The sequence below is a fragment of the Hypomesus transpacificus genome, chromosome 17 (assembly GCF_021917145.1).
Source record: "Hypomesus transpacificus isolate Combined female chromosome 17, fHypTra1, whole genome shotgun sequence".
Taxonomy (NCBI): domain Eukaryota; kingdom Metazoa; phylum Chordata; class Actinopteri; order Osmeriformes; family Osmeridae; genus Hypomesus; species Hypomesus transpacificus.
Window position 1 is genome coordinate 5293462 of NC_061076.1, and position 22336 is coordinate 5315797.

The 22336-nt window shown below is 47.7% G+C and overlaps 1 protein-coding gene across 1 annotated transcript in view; it reads right to left on the reverse strand.

Moving 5' to 3' along the window:
* LOC124478933 (potassium voltage-gated channel subfamily C member 1-like) overlaps positions 1–19962 on the reverse strand; it is a 41338-nt gene extending 21376 nt beyond the window's left edge. The window contains exons 1-2 of the mRNA XM_047037341.1: positions 19390–19962; positions 437–1427 (exon numbers count right to left, since the gene is read on the reverse strand). Coding sequence (XP_046893297.1) covers positions 437–1427; positions 19390–19926 — 1528 coding nt within the window. The 5' untranslated portion in view covers positions 19927–19962. The remainder of the gene's footprint in view (positions 1–436; positions 1428–19389) is intronic.
* Positions 19963–22336: the final 2374 nt, after the last annotated feature.

Here is a 22336-nt window from a genome sequence, read left to right on the forward strand (position 1 = left end):
CTATGTTGTGTGTCTATAGAGGAGAGGCAGTGGGATCTCCACAAGGGAGTCTGAACGGCCTCAGTAGTTCAAGAACTTCACACGCTCCAACTTGTACTCTGCCGTGCAGACGCTGAGCTGATATCCGAGAGGGACAGGGAGGGCCACAGTCAACTTACCGTTTGCGTTGATGTGTTTGATAGTTTGCAACGCAAACACACACGCACCCATCCACATACCAACACACACGCACCCATCCACATACCAACACACACGCACCCATCCACATACCAACACACACGCACCCATCCACATACCAACACACACGCACCCATCCACATACCAACACACACGCACCCATCCACATACCAACACACACGCACCCATCCACATGCATCCACACACATCCGCGCGGCCACAAACGCAAACACTCCCTCGCACGCCCACTCCTGCTCACCTGTCCTGTTGATCTCGATGATCTCCTCCTGCGCCAGGGGGCAGTCTCCTCCTCCCATACTGCCCGAGCCCACCATGCCCGGACCCAGCACGTTACCCATGAGCCTGTGCGGTGAGGCTGTCGCCATGGCGAGGGCGTCGGGCTTGCAGTAGTTGGGCGAGCCGGGCTGGGGCGCGCGGGGGATGTGTTTGTTCCTCTTCTTGGGGAGCTTCTGCTTGGCCATGGCCAGGGAGTAGTACATGCCGAAGTTGTTGACGATGACGGGCACGGGCATGGCGATGGTCAGCACCCCCGCCAGGGCGCACAGCGCGCCCACCAGCATGCCCGACCACGTTTCCGGGTACATGTCCCCGTAGCCCAGCGTAGTCATGGTGACCACTGCCCACCAGAAGCCGATGGGGATGTTCTTAAAGGTGGTGTGGGCGGCGGCCGTGGGGTCGGCGGGGTCGGCCCCAATGCGCTCGGCGTAGTAGATCATGGTGGCGAAGATGAGCACGCCCAGGGCGAGGAAGATGATGAGGAGGAGGAACTCGTTGGTGCTGGCGCGCAGGGTGTGGCCCAGCACCCTCAGGCCCACAAAGTGACGGGTCAGCTTGAAGATACGCAGGATCCGCACGAAGCGGACCACGCGCAGGAAGCCCAGCACGTCTTTGGCTGCTTTGGAGGAGAGGCCGCTGAGCGCCACCTCCAGGTAGAAGGGCATGATGGCGATGAAGTCGATGATGTTGAGGGTGGTCCGGAAGAACTCCCCTTTGTCCGGGCAGAAGATCACGCGGAAGAACACCTCGATGGTGAACCAGATGACGCACATGCCCTCCACGTAGGTCAGCCAGCCGTCCGTCACCACCTCGTAGACGATCTCCTCGCTCGTCACGTTGCCCACCGTCACGTTCTCCGTCTTGTTGTAGATGGTGTTGAAGGCCTCGTGCGTCTCCAGGCAGAAGGTGGAGATGGAGATCAGGATGAAGAGGAGCGAGGCCAGCGCTACGTACTGCCCGGGGCAGAGAGGAGGAGGGAGAGGGTGGTGGGAGGGAGAGGGGGGGAGAGGAGGAGGAGAGGCGGGAGGGAGAGGGGAAGAAGGGGAAGGTCAGATATTAAAATGGCATCGATCGAAAGGAAGACCTACGCTTGACAATGTCATTGAAAAAAGGCAGACACAATACAACAGAGACCCACCAACAGTTTGTGCTCGACCAGCGACAGTCTCAGAACAGTCTGCCTCATCCATTACTACTGCACGTAGCTACAGATGGAGGTCACTCCAGTGTCCCTGAACGGCCAGCAACACCACAGTGCCCTACTGATTTCCAAAAATGTAAACATATAACCTCTGAGATTTTTTATATAAGTCCATAGCTAAGCTTCCTGCTGTGTAAAACAGTACTGCTGCTCTTTTGGGCCATTGCAGTGGCTGAGCTAGAAGTGTAAATGGACTGAAGATAGGGGGCGCCAAACACCATTAACAACTTGTCAAATTACAAATGAGCTGACAGAGAGAGAGACATAGAGAGAGAGATAGACAGAGAGAGAGACAGAGACGGAGAGAGACAGAAAGAGAGACAGAGAGATAGAGAGAGACAGAGAGAGAGAGAGAGAGAGAGAGAGAGAGAGAGAGAGAGAGAGAGAGAGAGAGAGAGAGAGGGGGGAGGGAGGGAGGGAGGGAGAAGAGGGGTAACAGAGATAGAGAAAGAGAAAGCGTGAAAGCAAAATGGAGAAAGAAAGAAGGAGAGAAAGGGTGAAATAAAAGGGAATCCTGTGTGCTGCAATGTCATTGTCACTGCACTAAGATATTTAGAGAGACACAGAGAGAGAGAGATAGAGAGAGAGAGAGAGAGAGAGAGAGAGAGAGAGAGAGAGAGAGAGAGAGAGACACTGGAACCAGACAACTGGAGGAAGAAAAAAGCATAGGGATGAAAACATAAGAGGGGAGATCATGAGATAGAGATGGGAAAATTAGTACAGAGAGAGATTTAAGACGGGCAGAACGTGAGGAGAGTGGGGACAGAGTAGAGGAGAAAATTGAGAGAGGCAGAAGGAATGTGGGGAGGGAGCACTGAGTTATGCTGTGGGCAATCCTGTGGCCACCATTATGAAAACAGAGATGTCATGTTCCCTCTCACACAGATAAATGTCTATTGATCGAGCCGGCATACGCCGCTACCTGTATAAAGAGCCCCTCCTCTTCTCCTATCAGAGACTGATCAATAGTATCTGTTCATCTCAGTTCTCCCTCCCAGAAATCGGCCCTGCTCGCTTCTCCACAGCCCCCTGGCGCCCTCTCTGGTTCTCCTTTTCCTTCCCCATTTCTCTCTGCATATCACTTCTCCACACTAGTCTTCCCCTTCCCTGCTTTCCTCCCCCTTCTCTGCCCCCCTCTCGGCTTTCCTCCCCCTCTCTGGCCCCCCTTCCCCCTCCCTACGTTCCCTTTACACCCCTCTATCTTAACCATAGCTACACAAACCCCTACACTCTACCACACCATGCTGCCTCCTGGCTTCCTCCAACCCATTAATTTATTTTATGTAGCGCGTCATTATGGGCATTTTGTAAATGTGTGTATATGTGTGTGTGTGTGGCCAGATCTGCTGTTTCCCCTTCTCTGCAGTGCCCCCCCCCCACACACACACTCCCTTTTCCTTACGCTTTCTTACCCACCCCCCCCCCCTCCCTTCCTCAGAAAATCTCTACCTCTAAACAACCCCCTCTGCTCTCACTCAGCTCTCCCATAGGCCTACCTCAAAACCTCCTCCTCCTCCCTTCCTCCCTCTTTCTCTCCATCTCTCTCCCTCTCCCACATCTCTTCGGCGCAGTAAGTAAGCTGCCTGGATGTATTGGGGTCCTCACAGAGACCTGACTGCAGAGTAGGTTTCGTCTTGCAGAATGCCTGATCGGGTCATTGTTGTGGAGAGGAAACCTCTTATAACACTCCCCAAACACACACACAATAAGCGAGATGGCTTTAAGGATGCCTCTCAAATAGAAGAAGTCAGGTCAATCTTCTCATGGTGACGGATGAGAAAAGGCAGGGAGAATCCAGGGAGATTTGGCTAATTCCCAGACCCTATTAGTGTGGACTAATTTAACAGGCCCATCTCGCCGTGGCCTCAAAATGCTGATGAGGACGGAGCCCACTTCCTGTGCCGACCAGAGACACTGTCGCCACGGTGATGTCACCCTCAGTGTTCTGAAGCACCCAGTCCCACTTTCGAATGAGCGTTTTTTCTTTTTCCCACCTCCTTCTCCTTTCTTCTTCTCTTTAACTTTGCATGTGAATGGAAACTGTGTTTGAGGCTGAGAAGAGTGGTCTCGCACATCATTATCAAACCCCAGCAAATATGCCGAGGTTGGGACCCGCAACATGAGCACACGTACGAACACTTCTCCTTCCATTAGCGGCGCTTTAATAACACAAGAACAACAATCTTCCTCCTCGCTTGCATCTACGAAGCAACTCCACCGCCATGGCCACAGTCCATAATGTACATTAAATACACTGTGAGAACACACTGAATGCTTCTTAGCGAATGACCAGCAGAGTGTACCATTTACTGTTCACATACAGGGCAGGAATGGCTCTATATCCATGAAAGGAGAGGGGACAGAAACTGAACTCTCAGAGTAGCACATAGGTGTTCCAGTCTGGGACTCCTGCAGCCAATACCAGACCCACTCTGCTGAGTTACACTCTGCCGGGATGATGGAGGTCTTGTTCAATAGCACTCAAGTCCTAAACTGTTGCTGTTTAAAAACACACACTGCCATCACTTACCAAGCCTTTTTTTCAACACCGCAATGGTCCGAGCGACCAGTCACTGGTTCCACCTTGTGGACATGCGGGAGTTTAGCTGCACACTGCAGTGCTCAGATCTGAACAAGCACTGGAGCATATGTGAAGGTAGAAGACGAGAGGGAGGGAAAGCGACTGTAGATGGAAAAACATCAGAGTAGGGGGAGGAGAAGCAGAGGGAGGAGAGACAAAAGAGAGGGAAGGGTGAAGGAGAAAGCTACCGGGGAGGTGAACGAAAGAGAAGGGAAGTGATTGGGATTTCAAGAGTGAAATTGAAATTAAAACTTAGGGTGAAGGAAGTTACGATGAATAAATCATTCTTGTCATGAATAAGTGATTATTTACTGTGGGTACACATGATGGGTAAAAAGTGAACTATAAATAGATATCATGTGTCTTTGTGGAGATTTGATTCAATGACCGGAAAGGACTACATGTGAGGATGAAAATGAATACATTCCTGATTTCTATGTTGAGATAGCCACAGTTGGCAAATTATAATGACACTTGGACTTGGAAAGGCAGAGTGACTACCACTGAGGCTAATTTTAATCAGTTCTGTTTGCTTCTTTCGTCTCAAATAATCGAAATCGAAATCAAGCACCGAGACACAATCATCCCCTTCTTCCTTTTCTAAAAGATAATCCCTCACTTCTATTCTCTTCTCTAACAGTTTAGACCTCGCCCCACTCCCATTTTCATACCACTCAAGTCAAACTGACCTAATTCTCCTTAATGTGCTGCTGCTACTAAATTGCCCTAGTCTTCCTGCTTCCTCTGCTGTCCAGACCATCTTCCTCTCTTTCCATCTCTTCTGCTGTCCTCCTCTCTTCAGGCAATTTCTCCTCTCATCCTCCTTTTGTATTGGTGCCTCCCTTCTGTTAACCCTACCTTTCTTTCTCTCTCTCTTTCCCTCTTTCTTTTCTCTCCTTAGTTCCACCATTACTTTCCATTGTTTATTATGAATAAAACATTTCCCCGTAAACATTTCATAGTTTGCTGACATGAACATTGGCCATTAGACAAACCAGCGTTGACATACCAAAAATGCATCCACCACATATATTGACTGTTATGGGCCTTTAGAAGCAACTAAGTGGTCCCAAGAAGAAACCCTTCATGTACACATACACTTTTAACAGGTTATGGCTGATGTGTGGAATAAAACATTAAAAATAAACACATTTGTCAACAAATCTCACTCCCTCACTCGATAATCTGCTCTTAGCAAACAACTTCCATAATATACTGACAGGGGGGGTAGGAGGTGGGGAGGATTAAAGGGCAAAGAACAAAGAGAGGTTCAGTCAAAAGCTGTGAAGTATAAATGGATAGTGTGAATGAGCTTGGAACAGCAGATCAAAACAGGCTATTATGATCAATTAGCCTGACTGGCTATGAGCTCTACTCAAAACTCATCACAGTCGGATGGTGCTGCCCTGACCTCTCTGTGTCACTAAGAGAGGGGATATGGGGGAAAGGCAGAAAGTAAAACAACAGAGAAAAAAGAAAAGAAAGAGAGGAAGGAAGAGAGGGACAGAACAGATACAAAAAGTTTTGAGAAAAAAAAAGTGGAAAAGGAGGGAGAGAAAGAGAGAGAGAGAGAGAAGGAGCTAATGCTAACCCTAGCAGTGGCCCACCAACCTATATTGCAGCTTCTTAAGGCCCTCTACAGTATAGGACCTCCTCTTTGAGATAACTGTGAATCCTCTGGAAGAGAGACACGACCACGGAACATGGTCACGTATAAACCTCCTCATGTCTCTTTCCCCCCCCACACAAACACACAAACTGCTTGGTCTTGATAAACACACACACACACACACCTCTGAGTCGGCAGAAGTCCGGAGGCAGTGCTGTGTTAGAGGACGAGGAGAGGAATCCAGGCCAATGTGGCTATTGACACCTCATGGGGAACAGATGCTAATATAAAACAGGGCTATTTGTAGTCCAGTCACCTCCCTTAGACCAGGTCACAGTCTGCGTTACACCACAGCACAACCCCCCCCCTCTCCTCCCCCCAGCGTAAGGACACGGCGATGACAACGGCCGCTGCTGCGACACAGACTGGGAGGTGCGACACTTGCAATTAGCGCTACCTCCGTTACACAACGCATTCTGCTGAATGACTTCATGCTACAGGTTCATTCAGCTAGGAGGTACAGTGACGGGGATATTGTTGCATGGCTGAGTCGCTTGTAATGTAATATAGCCCAATGTAACTTACACTTTTCATTCAGGTCTGTTCATTTTTACTACAGGATAGTGTGATTACTGCTGTCAGGGTCATGGTCAGACCGGCCATTACACAGCAGCACTTCTCAAACTTTTTGGTGCTTGGGACTGGCAAGGCATGAACTTTCTTGGTCTGATAAAACCTTCTTAGAATCTACTGGATCGACGATTGTACTTTGTTTGAAGTTGAACATTGTTATTGTGAACATTCCTGACAATTTTTTTTTTGTATCGACACAGTTGGATAAAGAGACAGGAAAGCACAGAGAGAGACAGGGGGGAAGACATGCAGGAAATGGCCTGAGGCAGATTTGAACCCAGGCCCCTGTGTTAAGTCTTGGCCTTAGTGGTACGTGCTCTTACCCTGTGAGCACCTCCTAGCTTTTTCTTGTCCTTTGAGCTGACAGAGTTAACTACTGGCTTCTTTTTATTCTTGGTAAAAATACAAATAAAGTGGGAATATGCAGCATATCGGTTGTCTTTTGTCTATGAGCCGACTGGTCAACTTACCTGGGTTGTAGAAACAACCATCTCAAGTGTATACAGTGGACAGCATGGTTTCTAGTTTCTAGTCAGGCATCATGATATATGTTGCTTGACCACGTACTGTAACCACTTACACCTTGACATGTGGTATTACACAATTGTCCATAGATATTTTTCAAACCAGCCTAAACAAATAAGCAATGCAAAGGGAAAGATCTGTCAATCAAAAGAAGCTCACCCACCCTTGCGCTAGACACCCCTCCTTTCCACAGGTCAGCAGGAAAACCCAGGAGAGCGCACGCTTCACAAACATCCCAGACAACTTAAAGCCAGCAAGTACAGACCAACCTTTAACCACAAGCACTCAAATTCTAATTGCGATCAGCCAAAAGGAGTGCACAAGCTCGATGGCCTTACTGAATCAGCACTGCCAATCAATACAATCATTTGGATGAACAACAAAGAGTGGTGGGGAGTCTTTAATTATAAATCTATAGATTAAATCCTATCGACAAAAAGCATCCTATTATATTATTAGATCATAAACATTTTAGGTGTCCAAAAACTCCAGTGATATGAACAGCATCAAGTCTTTTTGGGGGGGTCGAGGTAATATTTTCGACAAATTGAATCTGCTTTGCGAGCCTGTCTGCGTCTAACATATTGGGAAAAGGGTGGATGGAGGACTGAGAGAGAGGATGGAAATATGCCTGGAGTTCTCCCTCTCTACCTCTCACTTTATTCTCTTTTCTACAGCTCTCTCTTTCACTCTACTTTTCTGCCTCGCTCTCTCTTTCTCTCTACTTCTCTGCCTCGCTCTGTCTTTCTCTCTACTTATCTGCCTCGCTCTCTCTTTCTCTCTACTTCTCTGCCTCGCTCTCTCCTTACTGCACCATAATGTCACGGACCAACAGATACCCAAGGTGGAAAAAAAGGGGGGGGGGGCGAAAAAGGGAACAAACAGGCAGAAAAAGTGAGAGAGAGAAAAGACAGACAGAGCGCTATAGAGAGAGACAGAGAGGGAGAGAGAGAGGGAGATGGAGAGAGGTGAAGTCACATTGTGTGGACATGGGGGCTATAGCACTAAGAGCATCCATCCGTACGCTAGCTACAGTACAGAGGAGTGAAAACAGCCTACAGCACAGGGTAAGCATGCGGTGTGTGTGTGTGTGTAAAGGGAGAGAGTACAAGAAAGAAAGAAAGACAAAGAGAGGTGTGTGTGTGTGTTTGAGAAACTGAGGGAGGATGATTGGAAAAATGTAATATACTTAAATGTAACAATATAGTAACAGAAGAAGAGGACGGGGGAGACAAAATCGAAAAGAAAAAAGAGAAAAGGATGAAAGCAGTATAGAAATCAGTTTTCAGCTCTGCTGCTGTATGGTTACAGATTGCTGCAGTGTGCTCGGATCAGTGCAGAGGTTTGGTCTAGTACGGCTACAGCATTCAGTACCAAGGACAGCTCCCTGCCAAATACTGCTCCAGGCTTCCACGGAGCAGAGCTGTGGCCAAGCAGAAAGGCTGCGAAAAAGAGATCACTAGTGGCTTTTGGAGCTGTGTAAATGGAAAACACCATTGGGAGCTCTGTGACAAGAGCCTCTGTCTGTCACAACCTGCATAACACAAGGGACTATGTACGACTCATTACACAGAAAGGGCAAGAGAAGAATAGGGGGACGTGCGTGTTTGTGTGTGTGTCCATGTGGTGTGTGTGTGTGTGTGTGTGAGAGAAAGAGAGAGCAACATGACGTGAATATCACCTACATTTGGGCTCTGTGTTGTAGTGAGCATCGTGTCTATGGTACTCATGTAACTGAGGGCTGTAAAGGGATGTCACATTTACTCCTGTAACTGTGATACAGTTCCCTTAGCGGATAGAAAACTCACTTCAGACTGTATTTTACTAGCCCTGTGAATGATAGACACCCACTATCAAACACTCTGGCATCTCTGCTTCATTTAAGCAGCATTCTCTACCAGAGCACTGCAGCCACAGCTACCTGGTAGGAGACTGTCTCAATACATGCCATGATTTGCATAATACATGTATGTGCAGTCTGGAGAGAGTAGATTTGCTCAGTGGAGAGATCCTCAGTGGTAGCTGTCATGTGGCCTAGTCTTAACCTAGCTCCATCGCATCTACTGTAAGGTCTGGTGCTTGTGGCATTGGTATGTCCTAGACTGTGTGAGATCATCTACTGAGGAAGGCAATTCATCTCATATTGATCCTGTTAGTCAGTGTGGGGGTGTGTATGTGTGTGTGTGTGTATGTGTGTGTTTCAGGGGCTGTCCAGGCACCGGTACATGTGTGTGTCTCTGTGTGACAGAGTGTGTAGAGCAGACAGAGACAGAGAGAGTGAAGGATGTATTGAAAACCAGAAGGAGAGGGAGGGAAGGGTGTAGCACAGGGACCCAGCCCCATCAGCATCAGCAAAGCCATCTGGGAAGGGGGGGTGGGGGGGGGAGAGAGAGGGGGAAGGGAGGATGGAGGATGGAGGAGGTGGGAGGGAGGTCTGGATAGGACACTCGCCAGCACCCCCTCTCTCTTCCCCCGTCTCTCCCACCCTCTCTTAGTCTTGGCAGTACACCAGGGAGGGAGGAGCTGGCGCAGGACACGGGTACATGGAGCCACAGAGGCCAGGAGCCTGGAGAACCCCAGCGGCCCAGCAGCTGGTCTCAGGCCTGGGCCAGAGACACATAGGGGAAGGGGGTGGGTGGATGGAGCAAGGGACCGAGGGGAGGGAGGGAGGGATGGGGCTGCAGATAGATGAGCATCCTTGGTGGGTGTATGTGGGTGAGTGGGTGTGTGTGTGTGTTTGTGGGGCTACGTGTACCTGAAGCGTTCACGAGTTTCACTTGAACATTGCGTGACAGAGACCTACTACGTGAGTATGCTGTTCATACAGAATGTGAGAGTGTTTGCCTACAGAATGGCAGGTTTGTGTCCAAGCATTCGCCGGAATGCATGTGAGGAATATGTGTGTGGACTGCAAGCCATGCAAGCATACACGTGCATGCTTTCACATGGGTAAATGCTGAGGAATGTGTTTGCATGTGTGTTCTTGTGGGGGAATGGTGTTTTGGTGACTAAATACGACCAAATTGCATAAGAATAAATAAGTGCCGAAACCTAGGGGAGAGATGGAGCAAGACAAGGACTGGGAGTGCAAAGGAGGGTAGGAAGGAAGGAGATAAAGAGTAAGATAAAGAGAGTAACTCAAAAGATTGAAGCGGTTCAAGAAGGAGGAAGAGAGAGTGTGTGCGAGAGAGAGAGAGATAGAGAGAGAGAGAGAGAGAGAGAGAGAGAGAGAGAGAGAGAGAGAGAGAGAGAGAGAGAGAGAGAGAGAGAGAGCAAAGCAGGAGAGAAAGCCATCATAGACAAGGCGCTGAGTGCTTATGAATGGTGCATCGCATCTCATTGAGAAAGCCACGGTACTCAAAGACTTTATGGTCTTCTCAAACCAATCCTTCCTCCCTTCCTTCACTCTGCTGGATCCATATGGGGGCGCGGTGGGCCACTCGAACACATCCCGGCTCGGGCAGTCTTCTTTATATAACCTGCTCATTCAAAAATAATGAGACAACGAGTATGGACTGAGACTGTGGTCTAGGGACTCACTGCGCCCTACATAGGAAACATCCACGTGCCCATAGTAGTGAACAACGTTGTCTGTTCCCCTGCAGGACCCCCCCCCCCCTTCCTCTCAGGTAGCTTCGTGCAGAGGGAGGGCAAGATGCTGCCACTACAGCAGTAGTGAACAGGACTGGAATGATGGCCTTTCTCACGGGAAGAAAAAACGCACGATCGTAGGTTCCCTACCAGCAGCCATAGTAGGGGATATCTAACGTTTCATTCATCAAGGCCCTTGCAGTTTTCTATGGCGATGCTACGGAACGGGCGGGATGGAGAGACGAATAGGAGAATGGAAAGGGTGGATCTCTGGGGACATATCGGAAGACAAAAGGCCCAGTGGGATAGAAGAGGAATGAGATTAGGAAAATAGGACAGACACAACATGGATACGGAGGGAGTGAGAGAGAGAGAGAGAGAGAGAGAGAGAGAGAGAGAGAGAGAGAGAGAGAGAGAGAGAGAGAGAGAGAGAGAGAGAGAGAGAGAGAGAGAGAGAGATGCAAGACCAATAAACCAGTGAATGACAGCATTGCAAGCACATACAGAAACATTTTAAAATAGAAAAAATAGAAGGGAAAGAGAGAGATGAGGGGAAGAAAGAAAAAAAAAGAGAGAGACAGACAGACAGACAGGGCAAAGGACAACTCGCTCAGGGGTAGTTGTTACAGTATAGTACAGCACCTATAGTAAAGTATTGCAGAAGGGAAGGTGATTTACTATATCTCCAGGTACTGCACTTAGTACAGTAGACCACCCTGCTGGAATACTGATGTGCATTAGCTGCAGGAAATACAGGAAGAGCAAGACAAAGTCATGAACATATGAAAATACACAAACTCTGTATCTTGAAGCCTACTAGAATGCTCTTAAAATCTTTGCTCTCATGCTCTGAGTTAGCGACAGTGCTTTTATGCCACTCTTAACCAAAAAAACATGCGTGCACACACTATGACAAACACACACACTATGACAAACACACACACTATGACAAACACACACTCACTCCACTGAGGTGAAACCAGAGAGGGCATTGCATTTTTTCTGCTTAGTATTCGATCCTGATCACTGCGGTGCACTACGTACGTTTGTCCTTGCAAATTTTCCTTTCCTCCTCTCCTTCACGCCGTTTCACTCTTCCTGTCTCTCTACATCTTGCACAACCCTCAAAATAACTCATTTGACTTTTTTTTTAATATACTCAAGTATAGTTTGCCATCATACTGGAATAAAAAAAACTGCATCACCCTCACTGCACACACACACACACACACGCAGAGTTTAGAGCGATTACGCGTGTTTGTAAAGCACCACCTCAGCAGCAGTATCCCACAAAGGCCCTCCTAAATCATCAGCATCATCAAATCCAAGACAGGCCAAGTGTGTCCACCCAACGGAGACACTGTCACCAGGAGATTAACTGGGCTAGCTGGTAAATGTGCCCACGCTTTATGGATGGAGAGAGAGAGTGAGTGAGAGCAAGACAGAGAGAGAGAAAGAGAGAGAGAGGAGACAGAGAGAGAGACAGAGACAGAGAGACAGAGAGAGAGAGAGAGAGAGAGAGAGAGAGAGGAGAGAGAGGAGAGAGAGAGAGAGAGAGAAAGAGAGACAGAGAGAGAAAGACTGTTAAAAATAGGGGGACACCGCTTTAATGCAGAACGTCGCAATCAGCTCTTTTCTACTTCCTGTCTTTGTCTGTCCATTCTGTTCCCCTGCACACAGGCAAGCTTGTTCCAGCAGTCCCAGATGGCGCAGAGCTGAGAATCTTACCTACATCTCTGCTCTCAAAAGATCCCCCCTTTCATTCTAGGCATCGGGCCCTCGTCTCCCCTTCTCCCAAACCCCCCCCCCCCCCCCCCCCTCTCCCATGTTCATTATCCATTTTCCCTTCCTCCTTCCCGCAACTTTCCTCTCCTCGCTCTCAACCCTCCGGTTCCTTCGTTCGCTCATCCCTCGGTCTCGCTCGCCCTCCCCCCATACGGCATGCTGCAGCATTACCGTCATCATCATTTCATGAGTCCCCCTTCTCTCACACACCTCTTCTCCGCAGAGCGCAGGCGCGTGCAAACATGCACCGGGATCACACACGCACCAAGCTCATTTATACACACACACTCTACTCTCCTATACAATCAATCATTTTTTTTTGTTGTTGCCTAGAACGTGCCACCAGGGATTTCAACACAGCTAACCCAGCGAGAAGCTTTACAGAAATCATCATGTTATCGATATGGCGCATGGAGACTGACAGAGAGCTTTTTCGTGTGTGTGCTTGTGTGTGTATATATGAAAAAGCGGAGTCTGCAATAATGCGCTGTTTTAAAGAGGGGACATAAAAGCGAGCTGTGTGCATTGAAAATGCTTTTAGTAGACGCACGCAGGCATTCTCTCCCTCTCTCTCTCTCTCTCTCTCTCACTCTTTCTCGCTCGCTCGCTCTCTCTCTCTCTGCAAAAGTGAAATCTTGAGGGAGAGAGGGAAGGGAGTTGGAAGTGTGACCAAAGGAGAGACAGACGAAGCCTCTCAACTCATATAGTCCATGGGCTGTGTGCCTGTGTGTGTGTGCGCGCGTGTGTGTGTGTGTGTCCACATCAGAACAGGCAGCGTCCGTGGATGCGTGTACATGTTCATGTCATGCGTACCGTATGTGGTGTTGCCACATGAACACTCATCTGCGTAAGTGAACTGGTCTCCTCCCTCCCCCCTCTTCTTCCCCCCCCCCCCCCCCCCCCCAAACTCCTCGGTGTCCTCCTCATGAGACCAGCACACCACTCGTACATTACGGCCCATATCCAAAACAACAGATGGCTTAAGGGAAATATGGGCTCAGTGTCAATACGGTCTCCTGCCGGCCACATTCGATCTAGGGTTTTACCGACAGTGAAAAGGATGTCTAGCTGCTTGACTCCTACTGCTGCTCAGCCATTTTAACCGCCGGCAACCCAAATGCCAATCACTTATCTCCACTGATCCGTAAGCACCAATCAGGGATGAATTGCCTGGCCTCTCAGGCCAAACCCTCCAGTGGTCCTGGTCCTTCCTAAAGACTAGCATAATTATCGTTCTTTATGCACTTGCTCTTCTGCAACTGACGGCTCTTCACATCAGATCACACAGCAGGGGAGGTGAAACCCCTTTCACCATGCAGTGATTTCTTCAAAATACATTATGTTGGAGCATAAATAGTGCAACCATTTTCTTTCCTGGAGCTGTTTATTTTTGAAAACGCTTTTGGATTGAACAGGACCTTAAGGCCCATAGCCAATCAGAGGGCTCGTTCAGGCCTATACATACATCCAGAAGATTAACAGACTAAAACGGAAGCTGTGTGGAAGAATCTGACATCTAACTGACAAATCCCACCTAATACTTTGCTGTCCAGCAAGCCGTAATAACTGGCAATCTGAACAGTTCCTGGTCATAGGAAAGAAGAGTGTATGTGTGTTGTGTGTATCTGTGTGTGTTGTGTGTGTTGTGTGTGTGTGTGTGTGTGTGTGGCTTGTGGCTTGTTTCCACTGGTGAAATGTGTGATCCCTGCGATGTTCCGTTGGGAGGAAACCTCCCTCGAGGATGTTGACGGGAAACCTAAGTAGATCCTCACGTTAAGTGATACTCGTTCCAAGCTTCCCAAACTATATATTGCTCTATTACTCTCAACTTTGTCCATACTGCCAACGGTTCTTAGGTGTTCACCCGTAGAGGGAGCCCGATTCCACACGAAACCCGCACCGGGTCCAAGCAACAACCACGAAGGCTATTTGCCCGCTGCAAACCATACTGCGCAACAAAGACAAGTTACTGCCAAAGGCCGAGTGCATGGACACGCACACACATCGGTCAAATAACAGAAAGAGGGCCATGGGCTTTTTTTGTGCAGTGGCCGGTTTGGAAAAGCACTCGGCAGGGAGTGTGCAGCGGAGGTGCAGTAACGTCTACAGAAACCACCGGGGGAGGTGTGCGTGCTATTGCCAGCGACGGGTACATCTAAATCTAAAATGTTAAAGCCTTTATTTAGAGGTAAGAGAGAGGGGAGGGATAGGTGACTATAAGGTGGCCCTAAACAAACAAAAACCTTTCAGAAGCAAGACGATGACGATAGCATAACGGCTGTTCTACTGCATTAGTTGTTGAATTTCACCTTGAGACAACGAAACCGATTTGAAGCCTGGGTAGAGCACTCGCCAACACGCAGACAATACCAAACCACACGCACGGCAAATTGGGCTGCGTTCCATTTGAGGAAACCCCATAAGTGCGGGAATGAAAGGTTCCAGTGGGTCAATGCATCCCTTGAGTACAGACTTCAAATGCAGATTGTGATTAATAAATAAATCAGCTCCCGTCGTGGAAAGATGAGAGCCTTTCATTTGAAGCGCGACCGACACAGAGTGCCCAGTGCTAGTGCTCGTGTCCGTCGACACATTTTAAAGTAAGCTGCTGTTGGCTACAAAGGAATCTAGTTCCTAACTCACGGGCTGCTATTTTAGGCATCTTGCGTGTCCCCCGACTTACCTATTGTTTACAAACATCTGGGGAAAGCAAGGATAACTCATAGGCCCCGTGTAGACTAATAAACTGGAAAGGTTGAGACTGAAGAGTAAAGGTAGTTTATATGTCCATGGGACCCATTTGCCCCTCGTTTAGGTTTTGGCATGCAGTATGGAATTTAGTGACGAGATGTCGTGAACTTAAGGTCCATTGACTTGCAGGGGCAGCCTTGACGTAACATCAGGGTTGTCTGGCAATATCAAATTAGCAGTGATAAGACTCAACTATCGCTGAGCTGATCCTCATCACAGAATCAACACCTATCCACTGTTGGCTGATGATCGCATTGCAACTGAATATGCTGCCGGAAAAGCACAAACCCCACCGTGTCCTCCATCAAAAACTTCTGCGCGCGCACTTCAGCACTGGACAGCTCCACGACCCTGGCAGTTTCTGAACATACGCCTCCAGCTCATATTGCCGCTGTATGCAACCTCAGGCTACCGCAAACAAGTGCAAAAGTACTGCGGTGCAGTCTTCCACAAAACAGCACCTTTGCAGTTTATTCCAGTGTATGCGAGTGTGATTTTTGCTACCTCTTCACATAACAAACGTAAACAGCTGATTGTGTATATAATTGGGTTTCACTTGTATGTAATAGTAAGCACGAGTTTCTAGTGCAGTCCAGTGCACGACCTCATTTGTGAAGTGGGAGAGATAGAGGTGTCTTCCGCGTGCATGCTGTAGCATGTAATGCTCGGAGGAAGGGGGGATGCATTGGTATTTACTGATGTGTTCTACGGTGAGCCCCGTGTTCTTTCATCGAACCATTAATCACGATGGGTGAGAAAGGGAGGAGGGCGCGAGGACAGAGGACCACACAGAGGTTAAACGTTTTTTTTTTTGACATGTCATCAAATGTTATCCACTCCCTCTAATGTACACGGAGAAACCTGTGCAGTACCGTACTCCTCAAAGCCCATGGCTATAAGGGACCATGCGCAACATGGCTAATGAGCATTGGACCAGGGACCTTCATCCTCCAGGTGAACAACCTAACCTGTAGAAGCCTAGCCTGTGGAAATAAAAGGAGGTCAGAGATAATGACATGTATAGTCTCTGAAGTGACTCACAGTAACTACCACTGGCATATATTATGCATCACATATGCCATGCATAATATACGTTTTTCTTATCTACATGTGTGTTCGTGTATGTGGCTTGTGTGTGTAGATAAGAAGCGTCTTCAGTTAAGATTAGGGTATTGCCAGCACACCCCGCTGCGTAAAGTGTGTGTGTGTATGGGGGGGGGGGTTCTCTCACAAAGAGCACCATTCTGAGGAGACAGCCACGTGAATGGGCCGACGGAGATGTATGGTCTAATCAATAAACGGATACGCACATCCAAGCTTGCGAGGCTAAGCAAAAAAAAAACGAGAGAAAGAGTGGAAAGCGACCCCATCCAATAGTTTTAGTGCTTTTACTCCCGATCGAAGTCTTAAAAGGGCTAGCACAAACATCCCCCAAGCCCAACACCCCCCTTTCGTTCTTTCTCTTCTTTTAGACCGCTGCTCCTCGTGCTGCGCTGCAGCAGAAATCGGCGCGCAGTCAGCTACTATCGGCACTGCAGTGCTACGCTATAGCACAAGGAGAGAAAGGGGGAGGGAGGGAGTAGGAAAGGGGGGAGTGGGAAAAAGAGGGGCGCTCTGAAACGATAATAAGCAATCCAGCGCGCACCCCTGCATCCGTGATAATAAAACAGCTAGCGTGTCACTGGTGATGGAGAGTTAGAAGGATTCACTGGTGGCACCGAAAAGTGATGACGACATTTTGCCTACCCGCTATACTACACCCTTCAGTTGAGCAGCTTTCTGAGAATCAAACGGATTCGGGGGCATCTTCTGTCAATTATATAATCGATGCAAATGAAGGATTTCCTCTAGAAGCCCTGTTTATAAGACTACCACATTCTATCACACATCCAGTGGGTCTAAAATAATTCTGGTCTATTTCAGTTTATCATTCCACGCTCAGAGTTTATCATTACCGATATTCGAGATTTGTTCGTGGATTCATAAGGACTCCTGCCCCTACCTACTGATCAGCTCAATTGGAATTTAAAACATGTTTCTGTCATCTGTCATCTTTTGTCATAGCTGCCAGAAATCCATCACACTTCCCTCCCCTCTCCTATGCTGGTTCCAGATCCCTCTAAGATTAGTAGGACTACATGCCTCTCAGTAGACCAGACTTCCTCTACGGTAGACCAGACCTCCTCTACACTGGAGACGTGACCAAAAGGTCACCCTTAAAATCCAAATCAACCTCTTTACCAGGAAGACACAAGAATTACACCGTCCACCCACTGGCTTTTAGCAGACCAGGAAGCCATCCTTTTGATTGGTCCATGACAGAGGTATGAATGGGTTCTGTTGACCCTGCATCTCTCCAGGCTAAACTAGGAACCAGTCAACACCCACTGGTCAATGAGCCATCTTCCTGGGTCCGAGTCAATGAAGGAATACACTTTAACACAATAATCCAGGTCACAGGTAGTCTATGTGTCCGTTTAATTGATATGGATTTTAGAGACAACTATGCATTGGGATTGTGGAGGCATATTATAGGATGGAAGAGAGAATGGAAATAGGGAGGACTAGAGAGGATGAGTGATAAGTTTCTTGAGTAAGAAGAAACATTTGGACTTCATACCATGAGACTGTGTAAAAACGATTTAAAGGAGAATGTTAAACAAACGTTGTATGCTAGTGTGGCACATGAAGTCAAATCTCCCCTGTTTTGACACAAACAAACAACCGATTACGTTGCTATATTGACCGAGGCTTGTTATATCGGTGTACAGCATGAATTATCCACGCCTTCCTACCTGCTTCAGTTCAACAGATCCGCCTCGCTTCAGCTCTGCTAGGAATACGTACCTCTGTAGATTTAGCCTCAATCTCTCCTGGTCCCAATCCATACTTCAACACAAGGGTCCTGAAAGGTCTAAATAAAAGCTATACCTCCCTTAGATCATTTAGACACTCACAGTCAAACACTTTCCATCCATGAAGATGCCTTCCTCACGTTGATGACTCCTGTCTGGCCTATTCCTAATACTTGGCTCACCCTGTTTCAGACCAGGAACAGTGTCCTGGTAGACATAGAGTCACAGTCACTGTGTGCAAATGTGTGAAGGTGTTAATGGTTGTCTGGCTGAAGGTGTGATACACACATAACAAAGGTTGTAACAAGTAACACATTAGGTCCACACTTTTAGAATCTGGAAATCAGCAATACAAAAGTAATTGTATATGGTATATTCAGTAACGGTAACAAGGCTGGTGGTAACATGGCTGGTGGCCTGTATAGATCCTGTAAACACTCTGATAGTTATAGATTGTTGAATGAAAGCCAGTGCCTGCATGAGTTCAGGGGGCCTACAAGGCTCCAGGTCTCTGCTAGGTCACCATTGAGATGGGTCCCTAGGACTTGATGCTGCATGACCTCCGTTCCAACTAAGCACTGTCACCAAACAGACTGTGGTGTAATGCGCTGGACAATTCAATCAACAGGATCACCCATGCAGTCATTTCAAATTAGGACTACAGTTTACTGCTTGCATAAGGATGTTCATCTTTGCCAGTTTGCCTGAATGTTGGGGGGGGGGGGCATTCATAGGAAGAGAGAGAGAGACTGATCACCCATAGAGTGAGACAGATAATGTGAGAGAGAGAGAGAGTTGGACAGACAGTGAGAGGGAGCGAACAAGAGAGGGAGAGAGAGACTGAAAAAAGGAGATAGAGAGGGAAAGAGAGAGAAAGGAAAGGATGCTTAGAGATGCGCACTAGGTTAGGCCAAGTGACCGGTAGACAAGTGCGCGAGGAAATGCGCTAAAAGAGACGTATGCGGTCATCGGGAGTATATTTTATTTATATATATATATATGATATGTCGTATTTGACGAACAATCAAAAGGATTTAATCAAGCATGGTAAAGGAGGGGGGGGGGATGCAGTAAACTGGAGTCGCAGCCATAACAGGAGTAGTGCGTAAAATGGAAAAGGAGAACGAGAGGTTATGGGGACGAACTAAGAGGCAGAAAGGCAGTGCACCTTAACACTTCCGATTCAACAGTCCCACACTGGGCGGTGTAAATCTAACTTTTTGAGAAGTTCAGCTCCTAGTAAGAAGCAATGCATTTGGTTACTGGAGTTAGGAAGTAACTTTTGACGTGATTACGCAGGCAGGCAAAATTGTTACTAGACCACCTGACACCGTATAGGGCCATTCCATTCAATTCTAGGTCATGCAAATTCAGGGGGACTTACCCGGGCTTGTTTGGATGAATAGGGATCCTCAAAAAGTGCCCACATAAAGGGCTGCCAGACAGCCCACCAACTGGCCTTGCGGCCGTCCTCTTGCAGGCATAGCCGCTTCAGGTCCCCGTCGCCTCCGGTCAAAGCTGGATCGTCATCCGGAAGCTCCGGTTCGGGGGTTTCAAAGCTGTCCAATGCTTCTTCGGCGTCCCTGTGTTGCCGGTAGTTCATCCAGCAGCATGCTTCCACGTCCGTCTCGTCAATGCCCCAGAAGGCGAGCTCCTCTTCGAAGAGCGGACCGCACACATTGTTGGGACAGTGCAGCTTTCCTGTGCGGTAATAGTTGAGTATGAAAGCAAAGGTGGCAGGGTGGCGATCAAAGAAGAACTCGTCGGATTTGGGGTCGTAGTCGAAGTTGCTAAAAGCGTCCGGTTCGGTGAGCCATGATAAGCGGGTACCAGGGAGAGTTTTGAGGGTGCTCCGATAGGTCTCGTGTCGCAACCCTCCACAGTTTATCACAATTTTCTCGCTGTCTGGCGCACAAGTCATGTCTGCAGTGTAACATGCTTTATTGGACGACTTGTTCCCACCCCTGCGTCCTTTCAACGAGGAGGCACACACCGAACTGAAGAGAGGGGGACAAGGAATAGAGAGGAGCGAGAGAACGCAGGTGGGAGGGGGTGGGAGGAGTCAGAAATAGAGAGGGAGAGAGGGAGACAGAGAGAGAGAGAGGTACAAATAATTATACGCGTGATTGAGTTGAACATCATTTTCTTTTTCTTCAGCAAAATGAAACATCCCAAATTACGCTAGTAGACTACCCCAGCCATCTACTACTAAGGTTACAGGAGTTGAACAAACGTTGACAGTTTTGCGAAAACGTACTAAAGGAGCATCTGACCTTAGAATTGAACTTCATTGTAGTTTGCTCAGTCCATAGAGCAAGTGTCTTGGGAAACTAGGGCATTGTAATGTGTAGCTATGAATGAGTCAAGGGCTGGACCAAGCCCTTGCGGGGCCTTAAGCAGAATTGATTTGGGGCCCCTTGGCGTTGTTAATATATATATATATATATATAATAAGCATAAGCAAACTAAGCGACCTCATAGGGCCCCGTGGCCACCATAGGGCCCTCAAGAGCACATTCAATTACAGTTTAATGTTTTATATATATATATATATATATATATATATACATATTTTATATACGTTTTATATATATATATATAATATATATATATATATTATATATATATATATAAAACATTAAACTGTAATTGAATGTGCTCTTGAGGGCCCTATGGTGGCCACGGGGCCCTATGAGGTCGCTTAGTTTGCTTATGCCTTGGGCCGGCCCTGAATGAGTCTAAATATCAAACAAGAACAAGTTGAGCAACATTATTATAACAATTCAAAGGAACTGTAGTTATTTAAACTAAAACAAAGAAAAACGAGTTGACTGCATCAGAACTACTGAAGCTAAAATTGAGTTACATATAGACTAACCTAGTTCTCGACTCTCTCAGTATATCACACAGCTGACTTCCATCAGCTAATCACATCGCTCCCCAGTCTCTTTCTGCAACTCAGGCACCTCGTGGGGATCTGCTGAGCTCTGGGAAGCCCGGCTGAGAGCCCAGACTCCTCTGCCACACCCTGAGCTGGCCTGCCTGCCTTCCTTCCTTCCTTCCTCACTTCCCTTCTCATTCCATCCCTTCTTCTTCCTTCCTTCCTTTATTCCCACTGTTCATGTTCAAAGGCTAGTACTATTGGGTAGTCACCATCCAATAGTACATATTTATGTACTATTCATTAATGCTGAATATTTGAATGTAGTGGGACCTCAACCGACAGTGAAAGGGATCCTGATAATATGTGATTTCAGAATAAACAGGTGTAACAGACACTTCCGACCCATAGACATGAGTGCAGCATGAAGCCTGAGTGCAATAATCTCTCAGAACTAGAAAAGATGACTGAGTGGAGGCAACTTCGACCATAGCAGTACCAACCAGTATAGCAATGCACATACACACATAGCGTTCTCTCTCTCTCTCTCTCTCTCTCTCTCTCTCTCTCTCTCTCTCTCTCTCTCTCTCTCTCTCTCTCTCTCTCTCTTTCTCTCTGTTTCTCTCTCTCTCACTCTCTCTCAGCCTCTCTCTCTCCCTATCTCTCTCCCCCCTCTCTTTCCCCATCTCCTGTCTCTTTTCAGCATAGCCCCACACGTTCTGTTCTTCCTTTCACTGTCTTCCAATCTACTAAAACACTTTCTTCAATTAGACAAGAGCCAGATGAATATGACAGTGATTCACGCCCACCCCCTCCCTCCTCCCTCCATCGACTTCTCTATCACACTCCCTCTCCAAGTTCCGGCCCATCCAATGGGAGAGAAGGAAGAGTAGAGGGGGAGGAGGGGAAGGGGGTGGCTACAGGCAGAACGATTATTTGCTGAGCTCCACAAAATGGGGAGAAAAGACTGCAGACCATTAGTGTAACCTGCTCTCTCTCACTTTCTCTCTTTTTCTTTCTCTCCTCGTATTTTCCCTCTCAAATTGTGTTGCTCTCTCCATTCCTCTCCCTCCATCGCACCTCAATTTCCCCTCATCTTCTTCTCCCTATGCCTCAGTACAGGATTAATATGCCATCCATTCAGTACAGTCTGTAGCTCCTGTATTCACCCCTTATATGTCCATGGGACGTTCACTCTGCACGATGCTTTGACTTCAAGCTCTCTCGTGAAAACACTCATACTCACACACCGAGAGAGAGAGAGAGAGAGAGAGGGAGAGAGAGAGGTGAACTGTAAACAGAGCACAGGACTGAGTGAGTGAATGGTCTTCTGCTGCAGTGGAAACAAGAATGAGACTGCCTCTCTCTTACTTCCTCTGTCTCTAAACCTACCTCTGCAGTCTTTCCCTCTCTTTGTCTCTGTCTTTCTCTCTCGGTTTCTGAATAGCCC